Source organism: Kogia breviceps, chromosome 4 (genome assembly GCF_026419965.1).
Source record: "Kogia breviceps isolate mKogBre1 chromosome 4, mKogBre1 haplotype 1, whole genome shotgun sequence".
Lineage (NCBI taxonomy): Eukaryota > Metazoa > Chordata > Mammalia > Artiodactyla > Physeteridae > Kogia > Kogia breviceps.
Genome location: NC_081313.1, coordinates 175,612,545 through 175,622,765, shown reverse-complemented (window position 1 = coordinate 175,622,765; position 10,221 = coordinate 175,612,545). Strand labels below are relative to the sequence as shown.

General features: G+C 54.7%; 1 protein-coding gene across 1 annotated transcript; it reads left to right on the top strand.

The window, feature by feature from the left end:
* The first annotated feature begins 2,804 nt into the window (after positions 1-2,804).
* On the top strand, positions 2,805-10,221 carry MRPL4 (mitochondrial ribosomal protein L4). Its single transcript, XM_059060943.2, has 9 exons — positions 2,805-3,151; positions 3,237-3,303; positions 3,383-3,533; positions 5,586-5,637; positions 6,772-6,889; positions 7,673-7,779; positions 7,871-7,980; positions 8,068-8,144; positions 9,378-10,221. Exons 1-9 carry the CDS (start codon positions 3,095-3,097, stop codon positions 9,521-9,523), a joined length of 885 nt encoding a protein of 294 aa, XP_058916926.1. The 5' UTR covers positions 2,805-3,094; the 3' UTR covers positions 9,524-10,221.

Below are 10,221 nucleotides of genomic sequence, written 5' to 3'. Positions count from 1 at the left end.
TAGGGCGGAACTCTGAAAGTGCTAACCACTTGCCCAGGGACACCCAACCAATTAGCAGCAGCCCCTGGATTTGAACCTGTGTCTATGTGACTCCAGTGCCATTGGGTAAATAATCATTCATTGGGTACCTTATGTGCCTGTGACCTCAGGGGGTTACAGGTCTTGAGACCCAAGAGACAGAGAGGGGGGCTCTGTTTCTGGTAATATCCCTGCATTAGGATGATGAACAAAGGAATTCACTCAAGAAACATGTACTGAGTGCCCACTGTGTTACAGGCACTATGCTGGCTGCAGGGAACAAAACAGAGCAAAATTTCTGCCAAGAGGGGAAGACAAAATTTCACCTCTAGTAGGGGAGACAGACAAAAAGCATTTAAAAAGACCCAGGAGGGACTTCCCTGGTGGTCCAGTGGTTAAGAATCTGCCTTCCAATGCCTGCCTTCGATCCCTGGTCGGGGAACTAACAGCCCAAATGCCGCGGGGCAACTAAGCCCGCATGCCGCAACTACAGAGACCCAACGCTCTAGAGCCCACGCGCCACAACTAGAGAGAAGCCTGAGTGCTGCAACTAGAGAAGCCCACATGCCACAACTAAGACCCGATGCAACCAAATAAACAAATATTTTTTAAAAGAGAAAGATCCTTCAAAAAAAAACCCAGGAAATTATATAGGATGTTAGAAAATAAGTACTGATGGAAAAAAATAGGGCAGGATAAGGCGGTCAGAAGGGCTAGGGGTGGGGATTGCAATTTGAAATAGGGTGGTCAGGACAGGCTTCTCGGAGGAGGTGACATTTGAGCAAAGAATTGGAGGTGAGGGATCGAGCCACGTGTAGCTCTGGGAAAAGTATGATCCAGGCAGAAGGAACACCAGTACTAAAGGCCCTGAGGTGGGTTCAACATAAATGACTGAGTCAATGAACAAAGCTTGTGGCCATCAGGAAAGTCCAGCCACCCCTTCCCCCAGTCCCCACTTCTGGCTTTTGCAACTGCTGTTTCTTCAGCCGGGATCACATTTTTTTCCTTTGGACACACTCCTGATGGACCTTCAAGCCTTAGCTCTCCGGTTGCAGCTTCAGAAAAGTTGCCTCTGAGACCCCTGCCGCCACAGATTAGCAGTTCTTCCCCTGTGCTCCCACAGACCCTGTAGACCTCCCCTCCCCCATTCTGATCTTTCAACCTTCTGCTCTGGGCTGTGAGTATCTCAAGGGTGTCTGCTGGATTTACCCCAGCACTACACAGTAGGTGCCCAATAAATCATTAAGCAGCTAAGTGCTGTTCCATCCTTCACCACATAAAATCTAAATTCTCTTGCACAGGACAGACATGTAAATCTGTCTGTAAAATAAAAAACTGGTTCTGGAAGAAGACACACAGCTGGTTGTGGTGGTGGCTTCTGGGAAGGGAAAGAGGTGGCTGGGGGCAGGGCAGGGAACAGAGGGTGGAGGAGACAGACTTTTCACTCTAGCTTTCTTTTTGTAGTTTTTGGAATTTTCTTTACTAGGTGTGTGAATTACTTATGCAAACATAAAATGAATAAACAAAATTGTACAAAATTAATAGACCTTTTAAAATTGCAAAGTGTGTGGAGTTTGAAACACATATCCACATTTCTTGCAAGGACAGAATGCAAAATGAAATACATTATAAGTTTTCATTAATACTTCACAAAAATATCCATATTTAAATATATCAGACGCAAAAAAAAAAAAAAAAAAAGCCTTCAAGTCTTCCACGGTCCACCCCCATCCCTGCCTAGGCTTCTTTTTTTTTTTTTTTTTTTCCTTTTTGACCTTTTATTATTTATTTTTATTTGGCTGCGTTGGGTCTTAGTTGTGGCACGCAGGCTCTTCGTTGCAGCATGCGGTCTTCTTTTCAGTTGCAGCGCCCGGGCTTACCTGCACCGCAGCATGTGGGATCTTAGTTCCCCCGACCAGGAATCGAACTCTCGTCCCCTGCATTGGAAGGCGGATTCCTAACCACTGGACCACCAGGGAAGTCCCCCACCTTGGCTCTTGTCTTGCTTTGATGATGAAACTCACCTTCAAAATAATAGTAATAATAATAATAAAGCTACGCATGTTCCACACATGGCATGCTTTGCCTCCATCATTTCATCGAATCTCACACCTCCCCATTTTCCAGATGAGGACACTGAGGTTGGCTCCCAGACCACGTTCTCGGCGGCTAAACTCGGTCCATTTCTCACTGGCAATCAAGTGCTCAGGTCTGGCCCGCCAGGGCAGGCTGCTATGGGCTCGTGGCGCCGCCTGGAGGCCTGACGGGGAACGTGGCAAAGAACCTATAAAATGAGCGTTTGGATTTCTGTTGGTGAGAGTGGACGAGGGAGGCAACGCAGGATCTGTGGACTCCCCAGTTTGCTCTCGGAGAGCCCTGGCAGTCTGAGACGCGACAGGACCTTGGCCTAGGAGATGGCGGGGAGACACATCTCCTAACCTGACGCATTGGAGGGGAACGTGCCCTGGGGGAATCTAAGAGGAGAAGCACGATCCGCCAGGCCCTACCCTGAGGGCTTTCTGTGAGAGATAACGCCCTGCATTTAAACAAACAAGCAAACAAAACCACGTTCCTGGAGAAATCAACGGCTAGGGTCTTGGAGGCCCAAAGCGGGCGGGCCCTGGGGACGTGGCCGACAAAAAAAAGCGTAACAGTTATTGGCCATATTCCCTTAGGTGCCCGCCCTAGCACCGCCCAGCCACTTTTCTAGGCTTAACGCTCATTGGCTGAAAGAGGAGCGTGCCCTTTGAGCAGGGAGGCTTCATTGGCTGGATTACCGCACCGGCTCTTTGGGGGCGGGACCGAAGAGGGGGCGGGGTTTCTTGCTGTGGGGTTGCGCTCCAAGGTGTTGCAGAGGGTTCTTTATGCCAGCAGTGGAAATTAGCGTTTAGGGTTACTCTTGGGATGGTGGTGGGGAGAGGCGTTAGCGGGCCCCGCCGTCTTTGCTCTTGCTTGCTCAGTTTTCTAACGCCGAATACAAGCCCGGCGGCGTCGCGGGCGTGACGTCATAGCGAGGCGTCGAGAGAGTCCAGCAGAGGAAGCCTTGACCTCTCTAAGCGTGGGGAGCTGCGCGACAATGCTGCAGCTAGTCCGGGCCGGGGCGCGGGCCTGGCTTCGGCCCAAGGGCTGCCGGGTGAGGCTGGGGACTGAGGGCGGGGTCGGAGGACAAAGGTTGGAGGGTCCGGGGATCGTCTCTCACTCTTGCTCACCGTTTACAGGGCCTGAAGGCGCTGGTAGAAGAGGCAGTGCAGCCGGCGGAGAAACCAGAACCGGTGGCGAGCGCGGGTGAGGTTGCTGGGGTTGCCCTAGGAGGGGTGGCAACCGGAAACTCTGACCTTTGCCCCTGACCTCCCAATCGCTCCAGGTCCTCGGGTGCCCGTGCTGCGCAGGTGCGAGCTGCCAGTACTCGCGCACCGGCGTCCCGTGCAGGCCTGGGTCGAGTCCCTGCGGGGCTACGAGCAGGAGCGCTTGGGTCTGACCGAGCTGCACCCAGACGTTTTCTCTGCGACGCCCAGGTAAGTGGGAGCCGAAATGGTGAACTGGGTGGCAGACGGACGAGGAGCAGGGATTTAGGTATCAGGATGACCTGGGCTCGAGCCTCAGTTTCTCCACCTGTTAGAAGAGAGTGATAAAAAAAAAAAAGAGAGAGAATGATGGTTTTTCTTGCTGCAGAGTTGTGTGAAGGTGAGGGCTGAGAGGTAACATCCTCTGAGGGTTAGGGACGCAGAGCTCTGGAACCTGAGTGACTGGATTCAAATCCTGCCTTCCCCCTTGTGCTTCAGTGTCTCTATTCTGTCAAACTTCAAACGATTAAATGAGGTAATTCTGGCTTATAATATGGTCTGTAGAAATGTTGGTTATTGTTGCTGTTATTGGTTTTTGCAAAAATGAGCACTAGCAGTGGTTAAGTCCTTACTGTGTGCCTGGGACAGTCTATTTGTATTTTATTTTATTTTATTTTTGGCCACGTGGCTTGCAGGATCTTAGTTCCCCAACCAGGGATTGAACCTCAGCCCTCAGCAGTGGAAGCACAGAGTCCTAACCACTGGACTGACAGGGAATTCCCTTTTTTGGGGGGGTAGGGGCGTATTTGCATTTTAAAAATATATATTTATTTAGCCGCGTCGGGTCTTAGTTGCCGCGTGGAGGATCTTCGTTGCAGCATGCAGGATCCTTAGTTGCGGCATGTGGGATCTAGTTCCCTGACCAGGGATCAAACCCGGGTCCCCTGCATTGGGATCGCAGAGTCTTAGCCACTGGACCACCAGGGAAGTCACCCTACTTGCAGTTGAGTTAACTAGATCCTCATAGCAACCCTAGAAATGGATTATATTATTCTTATTTCGTAGGTAAGGAAACTGAGCCCAGACAAGTTAAGAAATTTGCCCAAGGTCACACAGCTTATAAACTTTAGAGCCAGATCTCAACCCTATATGGGCCAACTCCCAAGACCAAGTTTTCGCTTGCCAAGGTGTGTGATGCCTCTTATGTGTACTGTGTCTGGCGCATAAGTGCTATTAATCTATTACTATTACTTATTTGTATGGTTTGCTCTCTGTCTTTACAGAGTCCCAGTCTGCTAGAGGGTGACAAAAAAAGATAAAAACAACATATTTTGTTTATTCTGTAAATACTTACGAAGCACTTACTAGGTGCCAGATTCCATTCTAGGTGTCAGGGATACAGCAGGGAATGAGCACCGAGGTTGCTAATGTTGTCCCCAGTCTAAGCCGGGATCAGCAGACTTGTTCTCTAAAGAGCCAGAGAGTAAATGTTTTTGGCTTTGCAGGCTGTAACGTCTCCATGGCAACTACTCATCTTTATTGATGTAGTACAAAAGCAGCCATAGACAATGTGTACGTGAATGAGCGTGGCTGTGTTCCAGTAAAACATATTTACAAGAACAGGCAGCAGGCCAGATTTGGCCTCACTAGCCATAGTTTGCCAACCCCTGGCAAACGAGCCTGGCAGCGCTGTCCAATGCGAGCCACACATGGAATTTAAATTCTTCCAGTAGCCAAGTTTTCTTTCAAATAGTGAGAAACAAATGAGATTGATTTCAATAACATATTTTGCTTATCCTGGTAAATCTAAAATCTTGCCGTTTCACCACGTGGCACTGGCCACCTTTCAGTGGGTTAGTAGCCACACATGTGGCCAGTGTCTACTGTATGGAACAGCACAGGGGTAGAGAGGCAAACCAGTCTGTAAAGAAGTGGCGGTAAGGAAGTTGTAATGGTAGGAAAGGGGTAAGGTAAAGAGCCCTCTTTAGCAAGGGGACTCCTCTTGGAGATACCATTTGGGCTAAGACTGGTAGGCAGAAAAGGAAGCAGCCAGGGGAAGAGCACTTCAGGCACAGAGAACGGCAAGTGCAGAGGCTTGGAGGCTGGACTCCGTAGAACGGACACAGAGTTGGAGCTGGAGGTGCTGCAAGGTGGGCTCAGAGAGGGACCAGGGCAGGTCACACAGGGCCCTGGAAGTGGATAGGGAGGAGCCAGAGTTTTCACCTAGTCGGGCAAAGAGGGTTTTAAGTGGAAGTGGGCCTGTCGTGTCTCCTTCCTCCACAGGCTGGATATCCTGCACCAGGTTGCCATCTGGCAGAAGAACTTCAGGAGGATTGTGAGTGCCCAGAGTGGGGCGGGGGTGGGGGGGCAGAGGATGTCCCTGCGGTGTCTTCTCTGGACTGTGGGCCTCAGGCCCCACCCTCTCTCTCCTGACCCATTCAGCGATGGGCCATCTGGCAGGCATTTTGTGAACCGCCAGTGTGCCCTGGGCATTGTGCTGGGGGACAAGACAGGCAAAGTCCCTGTCCTTTTGAAGCTCCCAGTCTAGTTGGTGAGGAGAACATGAATCAAGTAGACATGCCTGTAAAAGTATAATTAGGGAAGTTGTCTCAGAGAAAGGGGCGTTTAACCTCAGGTGTGTGACAGGCGCTAACCAGGTGAAGCGGGCGGTGGGGCTGGGCTGGAGGGCGTCGGAGCAACACAGGCAAAGCCTCTGCGGCGGGGATCAGAAGGGCCAGTGTGGCCATGGAGGCCAACAGGGGCAGCATGAGGTGTTTGGATTTTACGCAAAGAGCATCGATGATGCTGTTATTAGTCAGAGTCCCTGCCTTCCATCCGCCCACCTCAAGTCTGGCGAGTCCTCCCTGGTTCGCCGTGGCCCTGGAAATGAAGTCATCAGCCTGGCATTGGAAGCCTTGCATGATCCTCCACCCCGCACCTCTCCCTGATTCTCCCTAACCCCCACGTCTTTCCCCATGCCCCACCTTCCTTTTGTTTTTTTAATTTAATTTTACTTATTTATTTATGGCCACGCGGCTTGCAGAAGCTTAGTTCGCTGACCAGGGATCGAGGGATCGAACCCCTGAGCCGTGCAGTGGAAGCTCCGAGTCCTAACCACTGGACCGCCAGGGAATTCCCCCAGCTTCCTTTTAGTTACAGCCACACGGAAATCATTCAAAAAATACTAAGTACCTACTGTGTGTCAGGCAGCAGAGCCCCTGCCTCTCTGAGGCTGACGTTCTGGAGTGGAGGAGGGAACTCTTGATTTCTTTATCCCTCCCTCCATCCCTACCTCCCAAGGCACTCCGTGCTTGTCCCGATGCAGCCCCAGTCTCTCTGTCTCCTGTCCGGCTCCCCAGCGGCAGGCCGGTCTGCCCAGCTCACTGCTGTGTTCCTGGGCCTGGCACCTTTCGTCTGCAATGGCACCCCCCCTTGTGAACCTGACTCTTTCCTCACTCTGCGCCCACAGAGCTATGCCAAGACCAAGACCAGGGCCGAGGTGCGGGGCGGTGGCCGGAAGCCCTGGCCACAGAAAGGCAGTGGGCGGGCCAGGCATGGCAGCATCCGCTCCCCAATCTGGCGAGGAGGTAAGCAGGTCTGCCAGCGTCCGTCCACTTCGCCCCATTTCCCCGCAGCTCTGGCCTTGGCCTCTCATCAGGCCATGGCCACAGCCCCTTTTGCCCCACCTCCCATCTCACCTCTCCTGGCCCACACTTCACACAGCACCTAGAGGGCTCTTCCTAAACCTCCCAGCTCCTGCGGCCTTTGTGTGAAGTCTGAGCCCCTCATCTTGGCCTTCCAGGCCCCGGTGGCTGCAGACCGCACCCCCTTGTCCCTTCTACCCCTTCTCTGACCAAACAGAGCTGACTGAGTCATCTCCCATTTGTCTGGCCAATCCCTCTCATCCTTCCGATGTGTTTGGGCCATGCCTCCTCCAGGAAGCCCTCCCTGACCCTCTTTGGGTCTCCCCACCCCCTGCAACCCCCTGTGCTGCCGGGCGCAGCCCTGGTTCCCTCTGGGATCAAGTCTCTGGGTGAATATGCATGGCGTGGGGGCAGGGATCCTGTCCCGCATGGTCCCTGCTCCACTCCCATCGCCAGCAGAGGGAGGACACACCGGTAGACCGTCCTCACCCAAGGTTTGATGGCTGAAGACACCAGGCCCCAGTGAGGTGAAGTTACCTGTCCCAGGTGATGCCCGATGCAATCTCCCCTCTCCATCCCTACCTGAGGCCCTGCCCTCTTTGCTGGGGTTCTGCCTGGCTACCGGCAGCCTCCCTCCTACCTCCCCTGTGCCAGTCACTGCGGCAAATTTCCGACCTCCAAGCCCAGCTGGGGCTTTCACCCATTCACGTACCTCTGCCCCCGCAGGAGGCATTGCCCATGGCCCCCGGGGCCCCACGAGCTACTACTACATGTTGCCCATGAAAGTGCGGGTGCAGGGCCTCAAGGTGGCGCTGACCGTCAAGCTGGCCCAGGTACAGCAGCAGTCCTGCCGGGAGCCACGGGGGTCCTGGGGTGTGGGCTGTGGGTGCAGGGTGGGCTCAGACTGTCCTTTGCTCCCACCAGGACGACCTGCACATCGTGGACTCCCTGGAGCTGCCGACCGCAGACCCCCAGTACCTGATGGAGCTGGCCCGCTACCGCCGCTGGGGCGACTCTGTCCTCCTTGTGGACTTGTGAGGGTGCCGGGCAGAGCAGGGGCGGCCGGGGCAGGGAGGGTGGTCCGTCCTTGGCAGGGCCTCACCTCTTGGCCTCTGTTTCAGAGAACACGAGCACATGCCCCAGAACATTGTGGCAGCTGCCTCTCGGCTGAAGACCTTCAACCTAGTCCCTGCTATTGGTGAGCAAAGGGCCCCGCTCTGTCTCCCAGACCCCCAGAGAGTGCAGCATGGGCCAGTTCAAATCCTGTATCTGCAACTTGGTCACCGAGTGGCCTTGGGTAGTGACCACCCTCCCCAAGCCAACCCTCGGTTTGTCCAGACGGAGCATTGGGAGAATGATGTGTTTCTTAAAGAAAACTTCTGAGGGGAATTCCCTGGTGGTCCGGTAGTTAGGACTCCATGCTTTCACTGCCGTGGCCCGGGTTCGATCCCTGGTCCAGGAAGTAAGATCCCACCAGCTGCACGGTGCAGCCAAAAAACAAAAAACACTCTGAGGTCACATCTGTCCAAGCTTGGGCCATAGTGCCAGGCGTGGAGTGAGTTTGAGGACCCACTGGCTGTCCCCGCCGGCTCCTCGCTCGAGACGCAGGGGTCAGGGCTGTCCTGAGTACGTCGCACCAATGGCTGCGGTGACTAATCCCCAGAGCTCTCTCCTGGTCTCCTGATTGTGTGGCCGGCTGCCTCCTGGACAGCGGCACGTGGGGTCTCCTAGTCATCCTGGCACACGAGACCTTCTTCCTCCCAGCAGCTGTGGCCCCAAACCACACTGTCCCCCCTCCACTCCGGTCTGTTAGCTCACCCCGTCAGCGCTGTCTCCAAACATATCCAGAATCCAACCGCTTCTCACCGCCCTGGGCCAGCTCCCACCATCTGCCTGGACCCAGGCTCCTGCTGACCGACTCCTCCCCAGTCTGTGAGGCACTCCCGTCCGCCCACTCCCACTACGGCCACCAGAGGGCGCCTGAGCACCTGAGTCAGGTCCTGTCCCTCCTCTGCCCACCGCCCTCCGGGGCTCCCTTGTCACTTAGGGAAAAGCCCAAGTCTTCCCCGGAGGACCACAGATCCTGCATTCCCTCCCCTGCCCTCCCCTCCACTTCCTTCCCCTCATCACTCACTGCAGCCCCATGGGCCTCCCTCAGTACATCGTGTTTGTTTATCCGCTCTGTTTACCGTCAGCCTCCCCCACTGGGGTGTGAGGTGGGAACCGTGCCCAAGCGCAGGGCAGAGTCGGGTACTCAGGATGCCCTCGGTTGGAAGTTGATGAGCTAAGGGCAGGGTCTTGCTGGGGGTGAGCGACTGAGCCAGGGTTTGAACCCAGGCTACGGGGCTCAGGACCCTACACCAGACCCTGGTGTTTCTGTTGGGGGCGGGGGGGGGGCCCGCCCTGACTGTACCTCCACCCCGCCCCCCAGGCCTGAACGTGCACAGCGTGCTCAAGCACCAGACCCTGGTGCTGACCCTGCCGACCGTCGCCTTGCTGGAGGAGAAGCTGCTCTGGCACGACTCGCGCTACACGCCCCTCTACCCCTTCCGCCTGCCCTACCGCGACTTCCCCTGAGCCCCACGCTGCACCCCCAGGGCCCATCGGCCACCCTCCTTCCTGCTCGCTGTCCACGCAGAGCGCCTGCTCCGAGCCAGGCCGAGCCCCTGCTGGGCTTGGGGCCTCCCGCTCACCCTGCAAGGGCGGCCAGAACCCCACATCCCGGTGGGAAGCTGAGGCCACTCACAGAGCAGCCAAGCAGGCATCACTACCGGGAAGGGGCCGCTGACAGTGAGCTTGGGGCAGCTTCTGCCCCCAGTCTCTCTTTTGTGTAAGATAAATTTTACTCTTTAATCAAATAGGAGAAACAGAACAACAGCTCATTGCCGTTTTGTGAACAATTCCATTTGGCGAGTTAGGCTCTTTCCCCGGTGCAGGGCACCGCTGGGCACCCGGCTGCCTCAAGGCACTGTTGATAGAAATGACCCACCATCAACTTGTCTGGGGTGAGTCAGCCTCAGGGAGCACGCAGAGAACCAGCCGTCGCTAGGAACCCACTCGTGCCTCCCCATCCCAAGCACTCTCACTGAGTGCTTGCATCCCTGACGGGGCTTTTGGTCCCATTTATTATGGTCCTTCAGTCCAAGTGTGGACCTGATTCCCCAAATGGGTGCAGTGTGGAAACCTGAGCTTTCATCACAGTGATTTTCCCTAAGCACAGAGTCAGTATCAACATGGTCAGTTAATGAGTGAATAAACATTTTTTAAAAACACCA